At 36.6% G+C, this 19,198-nt stretch overlaps 2 protein-coding genes across 2 annotated transcripts in view; one reads left to right on the forward strand and one right to left on the reverse strand.

Annotated features, from left to right (window-relative positions):
* The window catches only part of HAUS1 (HAUS augmin like complex subunit 1), a 251,400-nt gene extending 238,229 nt beyond the window's left edge, over positions 1–13,171 (reverse strand). Inside the window, exon 1 of the mRNA XM_069075389.1 lies at positions 13,162–13,171. The gene's annotated coding sequence lies outside the window, so the exon portion shown is untranslated. The remainder of the gene's footprint in view (positions 1–13,161) is intronic.
* EPG5 (ectopic P-granules 5 autophagy tethering factor) overlaps positions 1–19,198 on the forward strand; it is a 139,811-nt gene that overhangs the window by 78,351 nt on the left and 42,262 nt on the right. Inside the window, exons 26-30 of the mRNA XM_069075376.1 lie at positions 6,720–6,891; positions 9,153–9,315; positions 13,747–13,889; positions 15,243–15,399; positions 17,018–17,212. Of these exons, the coding sequence (XP_068931477.1) occupies positions 6,720–6,891; positions 9,153–9,315; positions 13,747–13,889; positions 15,243–15,399; positions 17,018–17,212 (830 nt within the window). The remainder of the gene's footprint in view (positions 1–6,719; positions 6,892–9,152; positions 9,316–13,746; positions 13,890–15,242; positions 15,400–17,017; positions 17,213–19,198) is intronic.

A 19,198-nucleotide genomic window follows, 5' to 3' on the forward strand; every position in this document is an offset into this window, starting at 1 on the left:
AATAACTATATTTCCCTCCATCCTATCCTGCCCCTCACTTATTCTATTTTCTCCTTTGACCCTGTCCCTTTTCAAAAACCCTGTCCCTTTTCAAAAGTGTTTGCTTTTAATCCTCTCCCCCAATCTACCTCCCCTTCTATCATCCCTCCTCTTATCCCCTTTCCCCCCTTTCCTTTAGGGTAAGATACTGTAATGGGAATGTAAATTTGTAAGATCTTCCCTGCCCCTAGGCTAAAGTGCACCTGGAGCCTGGGGTGGGAGGCTTGTTTTTCAGTAGATACTTCTTGATTGGCCAGTGAGTCAATAAGGTTGTTACATTCTCTGAGCCAGGAGAAGGCTATATAAGCCCTGATGTGTAGCTTTGTTTTGGGGCTCACTTTGAGAAGTGTTCTGTGATTTGATATGGATTCTGGGAAGCCGTTGTCCAGAGCCCCCCGGCTTTGAAAAACCCAGATGTTGAAACCCAGATGTTGATTTGGTATGGATGTAATGGTTGGACAGTTTGGAAATCTGTCTACTTGATCTGTTTCTCTGACTTGATAATTCTGTCTGTGTATTCTGAAGTTCGGGGTGCTGACCTTTTCCCCCTGAACTACAGTAAATGATACATGTTTGTAAAGTAAGCTTGTTAACCCATTTTGAGTTGCTTTCCTTTATCAAAGCAGATCCAAGAACCTGTGTGAGCAGCCACCCTAGAGACACCAGGGTGCTTGCTGCTACAGATACCCAATTGAGTGTGTGTATTATTCCCTCCTTAAGCCAAATTCAATGTGAGTGAGGTTGACCCATTCCCTTTCACCTTCCTACTCTTCCCCTCCATTGTAACAGTTTTCTCTTGACTCTTTTATATGAGATAATTTACCCTATTCTATCTTTCCCCTTCTCCTTCTCCAAATATATTCCTCTCTTACTTATTAATTTTATTTTATAGATATTATCCCTTCATATTAAAGTCATCCTGTGCCCTCTGTCTATGTATACCTGTACATACATATACACACACACATATATATTTGTATACACATATACCCTCTCATACATACATATATATGTATGTATACATATTTACATAAATATTCCCTTCAACTATCCTTATACTGAGAAAAAGTCTCATGAATTACAGTTATTGTTTTTCCATGTAGGAATGTAAGTAGTTCAACTTTAATAAGTTCCTTAAGGAGACTGAGGCTTAGGAAGATTTAATAGTTGCCAGTTGCCCACGGTCACATAGCTAGTTAGTAGCGGAGCTGAGACTATTAAATAGGTCTTCTGCCTTCTTGTTAACAGTGCTTTCAGGGAATATTGGCTGTATACTTCGAGACTCTTGATTAAAGTAGTTACTGACATTTGGCAAAGTATAGGGCTAAATACACACACACAGCATAATTATCAAGTTAATAAATACGAATACATATGAAGTAGTTAAATATAAGGTAGCTAGGGTGAGAGCACTAGCAGTTCTAGAATGCTAGTAGGGGATTCAGGAAAGACTTGTGCAGAAGATACTGAATTACATCTTAAGAGAGACTATGAAGTGGAGGGAAGAAAGGAGTATGGTCATTGCAAAGGCATAGAGAAAGGAGATGGAGGGTTATAAGTGAGAAACAGGTGATTTTGGTAGGACTTAGCACAGTGTATGTGTGGGAATAATGTCCAATGAAACTGGAAAGATATATTGGGGGTCTTATTTTATAGAACTTTAAAATCTAAACAGAGATTTAAAAAAAATTCCAGAGACATTAGGAAGCCACCGGAATTTATTGGAATTTGAAGTGGTGGTAATGATGGTGGTGGTGATGTTGTCAATTTTGTGCTTAAAGAAAATCACTTTGACAGCAGTATGTAGAATGAACTAGAATGGTGAGAGACTTGAGGTAGGGTTACCATTTAGAATGTTGTTGCAGTAATCTAAGCAAGAGATGATGAGGGTTTGAACTGAGGTGGTAGTAGGGGGGAGAGAAGAGATCAAATGTAAGAGATGTTTAGGAAGAAAAAACTAAATTCGGCAATTGGTTAGATACATGAGGTGATGGGGGGAGTAAAGGATAATGTTGAGATTTGGCAATCAGGTTTTCATTGGTAACTTTGGAGAGAGTATTTTCAGTTGACTGATAAAAGTGAATGAAAATGTAAAGGCAATGTGTAGGGATAATGTTTTCAAGGAGTTTGATTAAAAAAGGGAAAAAGAGATAAATGATGATAACTTGAGGGGATGGAAAGATCTAATGAAGGTATTTTAAGGGAGTTAGAGACTTGGACATATTTGAACACAGTAGAGAAGGAACTGATTGTTTGGAAGAGGGTGAAGATTAGTAAGACAAGGCAGTGATTGAGGATGTAATCATCTGGAGAAGATAGGAGGAAGATGGGATGGAGAAGGATGCCCATGTAGAAGAACTGGCCTTGACCAGGAGAAGGGGCTCTCAATTTGTGGGTTGGTGGCATAGGTGAAATTTAAACAAAGGGTGACATTGGGATTTGATCACAAATCAGACACAAATCAACTAATACTAATTACAGAAGTGCCTCAGGCAGCTCCTTAAGACCTTTAATTGTTCAGCAGGTGCTAGTGGTTGTGGTAGTTTCCTCATTTGAAGTTTCTTATGCCAGTGCAATTGCAGGTTTTTTGCTCCTTTTTATCTCCTCACTCCCCACCCCCTTAACACAAGAATGCTGCAAATACGACTTTTCAGCCATCATATTTAGTTATTTTGAATGAAATTTGTTGCTTCATAACTTTTAGAAATTATAGTTTGATCTGTTGATCAATAAGCATTTATTAAATCCTTACTATATGTCAGTGCTGTGCTAAGCACTGAAGATGCAGAAAGAGGTAGCCCTGAGGGAGCTAACAATTTAATGAAGAGTAGTTAAGAGTATTGATTGTAGGTGAATGAATTCAGAGACAGAACATCTCCCATTCTGTCAGTATTAGATTTAGGATTTAAATTCCTTTGTTTGGTAAGTCATATTGTTCCAAACTTTTCCTGTTGGCCTCTTATCGACTTGGGTTCAAGTGACCTTCCTAACTTAAAAGAAAGAAAGCTTTTAACATGGGAATTATTATGAACTTTAATCCACTGAAGATTGTGCCCATATTGTGATGTCTGAGTGTGCTGTTCAGTGGAAAAATACTGGCTTAATATAAGGGTAACACAGAGCATTAAATTTTAGTTGTTCAAAGGCATAAACAATACAGTTTCCTTTATGCCAATAGAGTCATACTTAATAAAATTTTCCTCCTAGTTCTCAAAAAGAATAGAAAGTAGAGCTCCATTTGGGACAAAAGTGAAATTTTGCATAAACAATTTCATAAATACTTGTTGACTTGACTTCTTGACTTGAAATTGCCTTGAACTCTCCCTTGTCTATTATTTCAAAAAACATTTTAAAAATGAAATATTGGTTGGAGATTTTTTTTAAACTGGCTCTTCTTACCTTTTCTGAATGTATTTCTACCAAGACTCTGTCGTAGAACCTCTGTTATATTTTGTCTTTATACATAATTTTGAGAAATCATCCATTTTTCTTTAGCCTGTATGTGAATGACTCCCAAATTTCTTTATCCCTGACTCTTCTTCTTTCAATAATTATAGATAATACATAGTGACCAGCTCAGTAAATATTTTGTGTTTGTTTTGAAGATTGGAATTTATTTAGTGTCTAACTTTAGGAAATGACAATGTTTGCTCATACTTCACATTCATGATGATGAGTTCATCTAGGTCATACCTTCTGACAAGTGGGTCCTCCAGTGCTCTGTTCTAAGCCCTCTTTCCTTTTCTCTCTTTCCTGTTTCTCTTGATGATTTCCACAACTTCCATGGATTCACTTATTTCTGTGCAGATGATTTTCAGATATATTTGAATAGTCCTAACCTCTCTCTTGACTTCTAGTCTCAGTATCTTCAACTGCCTATTCCAACATCTTGTTCCATCAGTATATTTTTTCAAAAAAATAATTAAATTATTTTTGGTTACATTTTAAGTTCTAAAATCATACTATGCATGCATCAATTTATCAGTTCTTTCTCTGGAGGTAGATGGCATCTTCCTTCATAAGTCCTTTGTGGTTGATTTGAATCTTTATAATGCTCAAAATAACTTGGTTCTTCAGTTATTCTTTGAACAGTATAGCTATTACTATATAGTGTTCTCTTGGTTCTGCTCATTTCACTCTTCACTTGTTCATGCAAATCTTTCTGTGTCTTTCTGAGATCATCAAGCTTATAATTTCTTGTAGCACAGTAGTATTCCATCACAATCATATACCACAGCTTGTTCAGCCATTCCCCAGTTGATGGGCATCCCCTCAGTTTTCAGTTCTTTGCCACCATAAAGAGAGCAGCCATAAATATTTAGGTTCTTTTTTTTTTTCCTGGTCACCTTGGGACCCAATAACGGTATTGCTGGGTCAGAGGGTACACACAGTTTTCTAACTCTTTGTACCTAATTCCAGATTGTTCTCCAACCCACAGACATCTTAAACTCTTCATGTCTAAAGCTAAATTTATTATCTTTCCCTCCCAAGATCTCCCATTTTCCTAATTTTCCCATTACTGTGAAGGGTACTACAATTCTTCAAGTCACACAGACTTACAACCTAAGTGTTGTCTTTGATTCTTCACTCTCTCACTTCCACCACCCCACATTCAATTAGTTGCCAAATCCTGTTGATTCTACCCTTGTAGAATCTCTCATGCAGGTCCACTTCTCTTTTCTAACATTGTCACCCTGGTGCAGGCCCGCATGACCTTCTGCCGGGACTGTTGCAATAGCTGCTGATTGGACTCCCTGCCTCAAGTCTCTCTTCATTCCAGTTCTTCCTCTACAACCTCTACAACTGATCTTTCTGAAGTGCAGGTCTGACCGTGTCACATCTCCCCACTCTGTTTAATAAACTCTAGTGACTCCCTGTTACTTCCAAGATCAAATATAAAATCCTCTGTTTGGCTTTTAAACTCCATTATCACTGGCCCCTTTTTTTCTTTCCAGTTTTCTTACATCTTACACACATCCATATATGCTATGATCCAGGGATACTGGCCTCCGTGCTGTTCCTTCTACAAAATACTCCATCTCCCAACTCCTGATTACATTTTCACTGATTGTCCCTTATGCCTCATATTGCCTCCCTCCTTATCTCCATTTTCTGCCTTTTCTGAGTTCCTTCAAGTTTCAACTAAAGTCCTACTTTCTGCTAGATACCTTTCCCAGTTCTTAATCTTAATGCCTTTCCTCTACTGGCTATTATCTCTAATATATCCTTATATAACTTGTTTCTACATAGTTTTTTGAATATTTTTTTCCAGTTAGATGGACTCCTTGAGAGCAGGAATTGTTTTTTGCCTTTTTTTGTGTCCTTAGCACTTGGCATATACTTGCTGGTAGGTGTTTAATAAATATTTTTTGACTGATTGTGGCATAATGAGGTCCAGGGCTTGGAGAATATATTATTTATTAAAGGTAATAAAGAAGGCTTATATGAGACTTCTGTTTACACTAATTCTGTGATTTTGTAGTTTACCTAAAATTGTGACCCGTCAATAAGTAAGCATTTATTGAATGTACTATAATGTGCTCTGTTCTGTGCTAGGAGCTGTGGAGGCATAGAGGTATGATATGATCCTTGAACCCAAGAAGCTTGTTCTTTGACTGGGGAGACTAGACCAATATTTATGAAACAATTTTAACAATACAAGATATACAGTTAAATGCTGCCTTGTGTTGTACAATTTTAAAGTGTTTTAATGTTATATGTTTGTGTCCTCATGTGTCCAGTATGACATACCATACAATTATTGCGGGGAAAAGGCTTTTTAAATTGTAAGATACTATATAAGTGGAAGTATAGCTATTGCCATTTATTTAGCTCATTAGTCCCTGGTACATGTTTTTCATATAGTAAATGTTTAATAATAAATGTTTGATTGAATTCACTTGTAAACTTTATCCTTAAAGGCTTTTGCCTCTCTCTGTCTGAACTTGTCTTTTGTAACCCATGACCCTCATGTTCTATTTTAGGCATATTTTTTTACTCTCTGCCTGTGCAACTGATCTTTCCAAGTCTTACTTCCATGAATCTTTCTTGGCAGTTCCATGCCCCAGAACACTTTCTTTCCCTTTTAATTATTGCTGAGTGCTTGTTTAGTCCATGAAGTTTAAACACCATTTTCTACTTTTCCTACATTCTTTCTTTCCCACTTCAACACACTTTTTACAGTTATTGCATTTATCTGTGTATGTACTTTTTTGGACCTGTCTTGCCTCTGATTAAGCTATACATTTTTTGAATATGGAATCATAATTAAATTTTTTTTTAAAGCAATTGGGGTTAAGTAGCTTGCTCAAGGTTACACGGCCAGGTGTTTCTGGGTGGATGCTAAGTGTCTGAGCCCGGGATTCGACCTCCAGGTCATCCCAACACTGGAGCCGGTGCTCTTACTTGCTGTGCTACCTGGCTGCCCCCATAATTAGTTTTTAACCACAGACTCCTGAGCTTCTGCTAAAATGATTTTTACCTTGTGGTGGCTGCTTATATAGAATTTGTTGACTGAGTCAGAAAACATTACCTTTGCTCATTCTGATGATTTGTATTCAGATAGATGTTCTGTATGTTTTCACGATCCTTAATGATAGGAAGCAATGTTAAGACACCTTCTATTGTCATTTATTTGCTTCATATTTAGTTAAGATTTGTTGGTTTTGATTCTCTTTCAGCCAAAGAGAGGATCTTGAGTAACTTGAAGAAACATGAAGCACCTCATCCTCCCCTAGTTCTGCATGCTCTTAAAGCTCCAGTGCCCATAATTTCCTCAACTAGTTTGCTCAATCAGAAGGAAACTATGCAGCTTATACGCCCAGACCTGAATCTCTTGCAGCAGCATGCCAAGTAAGATGATGCGTTGAAATGTCTCTCCTTTTCATTCTAATCGAATAGCCCAAATGCTTTAGCACCTGAAGTGGGCTCAGCCTGAGAGCAGTGACCAAGCTGATTTGAGTAACTGAATTTAAATGCTCAGATTGTGACAGATCTCTTAATTTCTTTTGGAAAACTGAAGTAATATTGCACACGTTCTTAGGGACTATACATTTTATTATGTTTCAAGTAGTAACAATTCAAATGCTAAAGCCACCTCAGTTTTTCTAATATTTGTTTCTGAGACAAGACTTTATATCTATTACCCATTAGTAAGTAGATAGTGAATATTATTTGAAGACAAAAGTTAAAAAAATTCTTATTACATGTTTGTTCTTGGTAAAAAAAAAACTTTTATGTTCTTATAAAAATTGAGTGAGGTGGGAAGTTTCTTGGGGTACGGAGAGGTTGAGTGACTTGTCCAAGGTCATACAGGCCCTAAGTTGTATCAGAAACAGAGGTGGGAAAGACTTGAATGCAGGTCTTCTGGACTCTGAGACTCATGGACTTTCTCTACTTTTCTCTACTATCTTGAGAGATTGTGAGGATCAAATGAAATAATACTTGTAAAAACATGCTTAGCATAATACCTGGCACCTTGTAGATCTGTATAAATGCTTATTCTTTCCCCCTTCCATTAAGGAGACATCTTACCAGATGGACAAAAAGGAACATTTTTGTAAGAAGGGGCCATATAGGGGCGGCCAGGTAGCACAGCAAGTAAGAGCACCGGCTCCAGTGTTGAGAAGACCTGGAGATCGAATCCCGGGCTCAGACACTTAGCACCCACCCAGAAACACCTGGCCGTGTAACCTTGAGCAAGTTACTTAACCCCAATTGCTTAGGGGCGGCCAGGTGGCTCAGCAAGTAAGAGCACCGGCTCCAGTGTTGGGACGACCTGGAGATCGAATCCCGGGCTCAGACACTCAACACCACACCCAGAAATAACTGGCCGTGTAACCTTGAGCAAGTTACTTAACCCCGATTGCTTTAAAATAAAAAAAAAATAAATAAAAAAAAAGAAGGGGCCATATACAGAATAACTTCACTTTGCCCACTGTAGAAGAGCCAACCTTTATCATTTTAGAGGCTGTGCTTCACTCTAAGTTAAACATTTCCATTTTTGAAGACTTTCTGCTAAGTTGTTTGTTAACCTAGTATATATGTTGCCTGATTATTTAGAAGAGAAATAATTGGAACCATGGCTAGGAATAAGACTATGGCTTTAGATGCACAAATATCAATTTACTGTGTATAAATAGGATGAGATTGAGTTTTTAATACAAGGAGATAAACATTGCCGTATAGGTTTCATCAAGAGTTGGTGGGATGAGACTTATAAATGGACTATGCCAATTGAAGTATATATCTTGTTCAGAAGAAATAGAGCTGATAGAGGGGATCCAAAATGGTATTGACCTGAGGAAGGTCAATTCAACAAAACTAAGAGAGGAAGCAGCATGGAAAGCATTTGAGTGAGCGTAAAAGAAGAGAGGAATGTAAATGATATTGGTTGTTGTTCAGTTGTGTCATTTGTATCTGACTCTTCATGTGATCCTATTTGGAATTTCTTTGGCAAAGATGCTACTTTACTTTTCCAGCTCATTTTTCCATATGAGGAAACTGAGACAAACAGGGTTAAGTGATTTGTCCAGGGTCACACAGCTAGTAAATGTCTGAGAGCAGATTTGAACTCAGGTCTTCTTGACTCCAGGTCTGGTGCTCTATCCACTGGGACAACTAGTTGCCCACACTAAGTGATAGTATGATGAGATTATATACTGTTTACTGACTGCCCAGAAAGATGAAGGGAATGAATGAATTCTAAATCTGGCAAGTAGACTAAATGTAGTATTAACAGGGACTTGAATTATCCAAACATTTGGTGAAATTCTCTCTTTGAAGAATATCTGGTAAATTCTGTGGAGATTCAGAATTTTGGAAAAGGGGGATTAAGGGCAAATATTTCAGTTTTTTAAAAGGGGAGGGAAAATAACCCACTGGCTATTAAGCTTAATGTTAACCACCAAAATTATGCATGAAGGCAGAGATTGTGATTGGGAATCTCTGTTCACCCTTGTGCAAATTCCCTTTCATCCTTGATTAAAAAGTTGGAAGTCATGTCTGTCTTGATGGTACCCTTCTTAATGGCCTCAGGGAGGCCTGGTGATAACAGTTGTCTTTAGAGTACATTTTCCTGGTGCTTTATTCAATGTCCTGATGATGTTTTTCAGAACTGCAGCCCTTCGGGAGTCCCAGCAAGTTGCTCTGGACAGTGAGCTGTTGGATGCAATTCCCAAACAGTACGTTAATCGAGAAGAGCAGATCACGCTGCATCTGGAGTGTCGGGGCAGCAGCAGCAGGAAATGCCAAGGAGCAGCTGTTGTCACAGTTCAGGTAAAAGCTAGTTTTATTTTATTCATTTGACAGATATTTGCTCAGTGTCTATGATGTACCTAGCACTGTGGGGAATGCAAAGGAATAAAAGCATCTGCAAAAAATTTAACATCTATTTAGAGACACACAAAATTAATCACATGCCTTTTATTAAAGTGTCACATAAGAGCTACAGACAGTATGCAGCATGAGAGTTCAGTGGAAGAGGTTATAGTTCTTAGAGAAGGTTTCATGGAAGGAGTGGTACACAAACTGAACTTTGAAATATTTGGAGACATGATAGTTTGGCTAAATGGGTGAGAAGGTAATGAATGAAGGCACAGAGGTGAAAACATACATGTTATGATCAGAGGCTAGTGAGTAGGCCAGAGTGTCTAGGATAGATAGATGGAGAGTATCTAGGGAAGAAGCTGTAGATAAAAGTGGAAAGCTAGATTGGTTCTGAAATGTAGAAAGCATTGAATTCTGGTCTAAAGAATATAGGCCATATCCTATTAGTTGATGGAGATTCACTGAAAATATGTAAGCAGAAGAGTAAGAAATATAAGTAATAACTTAATGATTGAAGCAGTATGGGATCTGGTAGTGATTTGAAGGATGTATTGGAAATGTGAGTGCAAGAATTGTTGAATTAGAAATATTACTTGACTCTCAGAATCATCTTTCCAAACTAGAATAACAAATTCTAGGTAGAATTTGGGAAAAAGGTATCAGTGACTCTATTCTACTCAGTAGTTCTTGAGTCAAAGGAATTTTTGAAGAGAGCTGCTACTTGCTGTCTAAATTAATTTTTACTGCATTCATGGGCAGCCTTTAAATAACCCATATAGCTGCTGTGATGGAGCTGTGATGTAATCTGGCTGGCTATTTTCTTCACTGATGCAGATTGCAACCTTTCCATGTCCATTTGCCTGTGTAGTTCTATAGGTCTGCAATAGAACATTTGCCAAATACATTAGAGACCTTCTGCTAGTTCTTTTGTTATTTCTGTGATAGCAAAGTGCCATTTGATTTATCAGTTGCTTCTCATTTTTGCAACAGGACTGTCTCACCTCTTTTTTGTCCTACATGTCTTCAGAGATGTTTTATACCACTTCTCACTTGCAAGTTATCCTTGTTACTTTACAGCATCTTATTTATACCTAATTCTAATTTTAAAAATTTATTTATTTATTAATTTAATAAATCTTTTAATTTTGTGATTTTGATTCCTCCAAGTTCATAGTGTGCCATTAGCCATAGTTATCATAGTTTCATTGGGAAGTTGTTGTTTTTGTGATGGTGAGAATATCATAATCAAGTCATTGTATAACTTCTCTGATATGATCCAGTCAGATTTTGTTTTCATTAATTCTGAAATTAACTGATTTATGTATTTATATGCTGATGGACTAATGTAGAGAACTGTGAGTTCAGATTCATGCTTTAGTTTGTAAAACACACATATACATTTTTTATCTTATTCTTCTAGAATGGAAATATTACAGTCCTAGACATGTTTGGACAATTGCCTAGAAACCTCTAACTCATTGTCCAGACCAATGTTTTATCCTTAGTGGGGATGGGAATTAGGTAAACTTATCCTGGTATCTGTTAGCATCTTTCTTCTAAGACAGATTCAGGGAGAAGATTCAAATTTTGACTGCCATGAAGTTTAGGAAGTGCTTGTCGAGTTGGTTAGTTTTGTTCTGACAGTGGCCGCTTTCTATACCCTCAGCCACTGTCAGAGTTCTTAGAACATATCTTACATCATTGTGAGGTAATGAAAAGGGAGGTAATGAAATAGGGAGACCTGAATTCAAACCTAATTTTTGACTCTTAATAGCTGTATGACCACTAGTGACTCATTTAATCTTGATGAACCTCAGTTTACTCATTTGTAAAATGGGAATATTAACACTTGTGGTTATCTATCTCCAAGGACTACCGTTTGTAAACCTTAAAGTGCTATGTAAATATGAGTTATTTTTATTGTATGAAAATATAGTACCTAAACATTTAATTATCACCCTGTGCAAGTAACATACTCGATCATGTAATGCTTAAAGATAACATTTCATTTGTGATTTCATTATGAAAATTAGAAAGGAGCTTTGGACCATTTGTTCTGCTTGTGAGTGGTCAGGTATTAGTAGAGTAGTTGATAAGTGGCTGCTCTCCTTTCACAGAATTCAAATTTCTCAGTTGCTTCCACCAGAAAAATTCTTTTGAATGCTGATTGATATTCTTAGATATCTTTGCTGTGCTTCTTTAGATTTAGGTACTCCCAGGGAGAAAACAGTGAAAATAAAGGCACGTACATGGTTACGAGGCATCATGTCTGAGGAGTTGAGTGTTGAACTTGGGGGCTAGAAGTCCCTGTCTTCCTTTGTCACTTAGACTAGCTGTGTGAGGATGTGCATTGACTTGATTTCCCTTTGGTAGGCAAATTTCCTTTGTATATGAGATGGTAATACCTATAATAATACCTGTAATATTCATCTCACCAAATTTTTTGTGATGCTTAGATGAGAATTGTAAACTTTATTGGGTTATATTAATGCCCATTATTATTTTCATCCTGTGTTTCTGTAGAGGCAGTGTTCTTGTTAGGAATACGTGCCTTATGAAGACTTGGAATTTCTTTGTTTGCTTTAAGACCCCTCATTATGTAGTTTATATTTTGAAAATATTTAAAGGTTCATTTAATAGTTTATTTTAGAATTCTCCTTGAGTCCTGAAATTACTTGATTCGTTAATTTTTGTGGCAAAGAGAGTCTTGGAAATTTCCAGTTTTCTGCAAATGCATATAGTTTATTTTAGACTGAGAAAAGCTGAACACATTTCATGGGAAAGTGAATGTGCTTTTCCTTTGGTCTCCTCTCCTGATGATTCAGTGACTTTCTCTCTAAGGAAACAGATTACTTTGTGGCTGGGTGCCTTTTGTTGCATTCCTGTGCTCTGATGCAGTGTTTAATTTACTGTCATGTGAAGAGTTGGTTCATATTTGCAACCTAGATATGGAAATGAACTTCTAGCCTCCTTTGTACCATTTTATTTATTTTTTTTTAAAGCAATTGAAATTAAGTAACTTGCTCAAGGTTACACGGCCAGTTATTTTTTGTGTGCAAGCCAAGTATCTGAGGCTGGAACTGATCCCCGGGTCTCCCAAACCCAGGGCCAGCACTCTTACTCACTGTGCCACCTGGCCGCCCCACTTTGTACCATTTTAGAATATCTCTTGGATTATTCTTCCCAGTTTTCTGAATTTTTTGGTGGTTTTAAATGACTCAAGTAAAGTGACTTCCAGTCCTTCCTTTGTTCTATTGTTTAAAACTTCTTGTAATTATGGATTGACTTGTTCAGCCAAAAAAACAAAGGAGAGCTGGATACAGTATGGGAAAATGATAAATTTGGACTTCTAAAAGTTAAATATCCCATCAATCTTTGTTAAATTATCTGCCATGTTTTTGTAAAATGTCCTAATTTGCACTTGTATGTAGTATTATTATATAGCTTAAACCGGAGATTGAAAACTTAAGACATAGGTATCCCCAAGACACATCTGAGGCAATTCTTATTTTATATCCCAGCTTTTATATACCCTCTCTCTTGACTTATAGTCTCTCATCTCCTGCATCCAACTGGGCATCTTGAACTAGATGTCCCATAAACATCATGAATTCCGCGTGTCCCAAATTGCACTCATTATATTTTCCCCCAAACCCTCCTGTCTTCCTAACTTCCCTATTACTGTTAAGAGTACTGCTGTCCTCCTAGGCACCTAGATCTTAAGCTTAGGTGTTATTGTTGACTTTTCACTCTCACCCTCCATAGCCAATCAATTGCCAAGTCCAACTTAATCTCCCCCATGTACACTATGAGCCAGTGACACTGGCCTCCTTGATCTTTCTCACATGACACTCCCTTTTCCCAATTGTATTTTTACTGACTTTTCCTCATGCTTGGAACTCTTCCCTTCCTCATCTCCTCTTGGCTTCCCTGGCTTCCTTCCAGTTTCAGCTAAAGTCTTACCTTTTGGGGAAGAAACCTTTTACAGTGCTTTTTTTTTTTTTTTTGCACAGTCCTTCTTTATCTTAGTGCCTTCCTTTTACCAACCATTTCTGTTTAATTGTTTTTCTCTTAACATTAAACAAACAGCTTTGAGGTCCTGTGTACAAACCATCATACTAGATGGCAGGAGTTACACAACAATGAATAAAACGCAGTCCCTGCTTTCATGGAACTTACAGTTTGGGAGGTGACATGTATATAAATAACTATTGCAGAAACTAGACAATTATAACCTCAAGAAAGATGAAAAATAAAATTCTTTGAGCTCAGATGAGGGTGTGATCAATTCGAGATTTGGAGATGGTGGGAAAGCAGGAGATAAGTAGATTTAATTTTTTTTTAACATTCTTTTACTGAAGTCATTGAAATTTTTGTCAGTTTGAAGGTAAGCATAAGAATGAAGCTATTAGCCAACAACTTCATGTTTTACGTAAAGAAGTGAAGCAGTTACAAGCAGAAGCCTCCAAACCACCATCACAGAATGTTGTGGAAGCAGCCGTGCATGCTGAGAACTTGATTACGTAAGTTCTAAAGACATTTTTCTTCCCAGAAGAATTTTACTCTATATGTGAACTTATTTATGAATGCAGCATTACATTAATAAAACAGTATCACCTAACCTTAATCAATGTTTTTGGTTATTGCATTTGCAATAGAATCCCCTTATATTTTCAGAGTGTCATATAAATTTTAAAACACTTGCATATGCTATAAACAAGGTTTGTATCAGAGATGTTCAAGAGAATCAGAACTTTAAAGGCCACTTACTCACTGGTTGTGATAGAAAGCTAGAAAGGGATCTTAGATGTCACTGAGTGCAACTTCATTTTATAAATGAGGAAACTGAGGCCCTGAAGCCTCACTCAGAATCACACAGAGAATGAATAGTAAAGCTGGGATGTGAACTCAGGTTTTTTGACTCCAAATCCAGCATTTTTTATACTTCTTTCTGCCTCAGTTATATTTTTCTCTTGCCCATCAATTATGGGAAAAAAGCATATTCTTGAACCCCTGCTTGTTCTCAGGGTCACTTCTCCACCTAGAGCTGGTGGCACAAGTGGATTGAGTGCAGAGGAGCAGGATGGGTGAGATTACAGTGCCTGCTGCTCCCAGGAGTCACCTTCCAGCTTTTAGAGCATCTAGAGCTCATTTTGTAAACTCCGAGAGTGAACAAGCGTTTTTAATGAAAACACACCTTTTATTTTCCTACTGCTTACAATGCAACACCAAGGATTCTATTCTTAAATTAAAAACTTGTTCTTCTCTTAGCTGCATACTTGGAGTGATACAGTAGAACACCAGAGGACCTGGCCTGAAGAGTTTAGAGTGAAGATTATATGACACATACTTTGTAGCTAATATGTGTTTTTCAACTATGAATACATTGCATACAGAATATGCAACTGCGCAGTGGAGAGTAGGAAAAGTGGGTTATTGAGAGCTTGTTTGTATTAAGGTTGAGTTTATCCTGGAAGAACCGGAAATTCATAAATGCTCAAAAGATGACATGTAAAGAGCCATCATGAAAATGGGGTAGGTGGGGTGGCTAGGTGGCGCAGTGAATAGAGCACTGGCCTTGGAGTCAGGAGGACCTAAGTTCAAATCCGGCCTCAAACACTTAACACTTACTAGCTGTGTGATCTTGGTCAAGTCACTTAACCCCAATTGCCCCACCTTCTCCCTCCAAAAAGAAAAACAAATGGAGTAGGTGTATAATTGCCCCCATGGAATGAGTGAAGTTATCTATAGAGAGCCTTAGACTACCTGTACAAATTTTGCCAGAGGAAAATGTGCAAGGAACAAAAGTAGACATTCTTATGAATTGTGATTTTTCTATCAATAGATAACAGGTTGTTGTTATTTTTTTTCCATAGGGCCTTAGTGAATGCTTATAAGTTGCAGCCTACACCTGGTATTCAGAAAGTTGGCATTAGCCTCTTTTTTACAGTTGTGGAGTATGTATGTGATGAGACACAGCGTCACCCTCCTACAAGACAGTTCTTTACCTCCTGCATTGAGATCTTAGGACAAGTAAGTTTAATCTAAATGTATTTCATGGGTTCATATTTACTGAATTTTTATAGTTAGTTACCATGTGCTTGTCAACTAGGTAAAGTGGATATTGACTTAATAGCTAATCTTTTGACTCTGCTCAGGTTGAAAAAAATAAAATAATACTGTTCTGAATTTTTGTGTAAAATTTTCTATATTGAATTTCACTATGAAAGAACAGAATTATTCATAGTTCCTTTAAGTGTAGGTGTCAAGATTTTTTCCCTGCATAGTTGAGATTCCCAGTAAACATTTCAGAATTATAAATGAAGTAAATTTCACTTTGATATTTTTAGCTTATTGCACAGAACACATGGATACTAGGGAGAGAAAAGACTTATAATTTCATTATCTTAAGTTTATTGTTAAAAAAAGGGAAATAAGCTATTGTTTTGTTCATTGACATTGTACAATTCATATTCAAATTCAGGTCTGTTCATATTAACAGGCAACATCTTTTTCACCATTAATTTTTCAATAATTTTATAATTTAGGGTTTGCTTTTCTCTTTCTTAAAGCATAGTTGAGAAAAAGATGAGGTCACCAAAGTTACATATTAGTTATAAAAGTAATCCTTTTATAGATACCTAAGATACAAAGTTTTCCCAGAATCCATGATGAAAAAACTGTATTGCATAAAATGTAGAAAATATTTTTTTTAATCTAGTTGAAGTCACTATTGAGTTTTAGCTATAGGAGAAACATCTCAACATTTTAGGTTCATATCACTACAGTAATAGGTAGTTAGAGTTAATTTTATTAAAGTTATCTCTATATAAGTCATCTACGTGCAATTCAGGAACCCTCTATACTTTCTGCCCCTCTTGCCCTCATTGGAAGGAGAACCCACATGTGTATAATTTAGGAATCTCTGCTGACTAGTAAATGATCAGCTATGCATTTGCTCCCTGCAAAGTTCCCTGACGCTAATGTAATTTAGGGGTGAAATAAATAGGTGTATGGATTGTCATTTTCCTACATAAATAAGTGCTAATGAACAGGAGCTGACCCTATTTATTGAAATCTCTTGACAGTTTTGACTTCAAAAGAAGGAATCTTCACGACTTTCTTTAGTGTCGTAGTTTGAAAAATACATTGTTTTATCAATATGATAAAACATGTCAAAATCAAATAGAAATGGATTTCTTCTGGCCACATATTGACATTATCTATGATATATTGTACTTTTATTTTGTTGGACATTTACCAGTTACATTTGAATCTGGCTCAGGTTGCCATGGGATTTTTTGCCAAATTTTGAGGTACCTAGCTGTGAGTTTGACACCCCTGGTGTAGGGTATTGCCCCCATTGGCATGGTTCATAACTCCTTTCGTTGCTGTTGCTCCAAAAAAGACCCTTCCTAGAGTTGATAAGCTTCTGTGAACTTGGAATGGGGCTAGTATAAGGCTAGAATAGCTAGAATATCTAGCTAGAATAAGGCTAGACCCTTAATCTTGACCTTTCTTCAAAATCTCTCCAGTGTGGTAGGATCTATCAAATTGTACTTTGAGACATTTCATTTCCCTCAGAGTTCAGTTCGTGCAAAAACAAATGGAGAACTCTGTTTTATACACTTCTTCTTTTTGACTCATCAAGGTGTTTATCAGTGATACCAAATCAGAGTGCAAACGTGTGCTCCAGACAATTTTGAAGAATAGAAGACTCTGTACTCTACTCTCTCCTTACTTTACTCCAATTGCTGCACCTGAAGAATTCATAAATTTGTATGAAAAAGTGGTGAAATTTCTAAATGAAGACAATAGTGATATGATTTTCATGCTGCTAACCAAGGTAAATTAGTAATTAATCTTGATGTTTATTTTTTTTTTATTTTTATTTTTTTAAGCAATTGGGGTTAAGTAACATGCTCAAGGTTACACGGCCAGTTATTTCTGGATGTAGCTAAGTATTTGAGCCCCGATTTGATTCCCAGGTCATCCCAACATTGGAGCCGGTGCTCTTACTCGCTGAGCCACCTGGCTGCCCCTTATCTTGATGTTTATTACCACAATATAAACACTGTAGTCTTATTCCTAACTTGAGGGTAGAGAAGAATACTAGAGATCAGCCTGAGGGTATGTCTTCTGCTATGCTATCATCCATGTAATCTCTTTCAGACTTTTAACCATGTTGAGGAATTAGGGATTTCCCTTCTATTTTGAGTTAATGCTTTAGTATTTCCTGTTCATATGTTGGACATAATTATTTTACATAGTATTAAAAATAAAAAACAAATCTCCAATACTTCTTATTTTAAAGAATTTATACATGTCTATAGTGATAATGATGGAATATATTTAGAGAAAGATATTCCATAATAACTATGAACAGTTGCATATCAATTATGATTTAATTTGTCAGATGTTTTTGCATACTCAGCAAAAAGCCTATCTAAGTTTAATGCCTTTTTCCTTGAAGAACTTGCATCTTCTTACACAGTTATACTTTACTAATGGTTTTAGTGATCCAAGAAAATGAATTCCTGATCTGTAAATGTTTTACTACCAATGGTCCAACTGTAGCAACTTTTGAATCCATGAAATTTGAACTTCTTAGTGACCCAGAGATCAATCTCCACTTATCATATTAAGGAGAGAAAATGCCTTAAATTAAGCTCTAGCCTGTTTGTTGTCTAGGGGTTGTTGTTGGGCAACATCAGTCCTTTTGAATTTTATGATGCAAATTCAGCACATTAGGTGCTAATTTGAGAGATGCCCTAATCATTTTGTACCAAATGATCGTCTATGATAGGTCAAGGTAGTAGTGTTCCTTTCACATAATCATATCAGAAAACATTTTTAACTAATCTGGTTGTGGATTGTATTGTATTCAGCAAAATCCAAATAGAATCATATGGTCTTATCCACACCTTCTGAGATTATTGGCATAAATATGTGCAACATTGAGATAGCAGAATACAATTTTAAATCAATTTATGAATAAATGGCAAAATTTGAAGATCACATAGGTATATAGCTTGGAGATGGAACTGTATAGCTTTATTGACTCCTTTCTGAAACCTTGGAGATGTTAATAGAAGATGAAAACCTTAAACTTTGAGAGAATTGACTTTCCTATCTTCTTTTTCACTTGAAAAAAACCATTTTGTTTCCAGTTTCTTGAAAAAAGAGTGTGTCGGGGCGGCCAGGTGGCTCAGCGAGTAAGAGCACCAGCTCCAGTCTCGGGATGACCTGGGGATCAAATCTGGGCTCAGATACTCAGCACCACACCCAGAAATAACTGGCCCTGTAACCTTGAGCAAGTTACTTAACCCCGATTGCTTTAAAAAAGAAAAAGAAAAAAAAGAAAAAAAGTGTGTCTTTGAATATTTATATGCCATACAGTGATCACTAGATAGAGTACTGGACCTAGAGTCAGGAAGACTTAAGATCTAATGCTGCCTTAGACACTTATTAGCTGTGTGATCTTGAGCAAGTCACATAACCTCTGTTTGCTCATCTGTAAAATGGGAATAATAATATTACTTGCTTTCCAGGGTTGTTGTGGGAATCAAATGAGATAATAATATAAAGTACTTATCTAGTACGATGTCTGGCATATAGTAGTAAGCACTATATAGATGTTGGCTATTTTTATTATTGTTATCTGTACAATAGGAATAATAATAGTACCTCCCTCTGGCTTGTTGTCAGGACAAAATAATGTAATATTTTAAAAGTGCTTTGTAAACTTTAAAGCACTAGATAAATGTTAGTTGTTATTTCCTGATCAGAGGGGAATGACATATTTAAAATATTCAGCAAATTCAATTTAGCA

The sequence above is a fragment of the Petaurus breviceps genome, unplaced genomic scaffold (genome assembly GCF_028583685.1).
Source record: "Petaurus breviceps papuanus isolate PSGF00001 unplaced genomic scaffold, PetGlider_PUasm1.0 151, whole genome shotgun sequence".
Taxonomy (NCBI): Eukaryota; Metazoa; Chordata; class Mammalia; order Diprotodontia; family Petauridae; genus Petaurus; species Petaurus breviceps.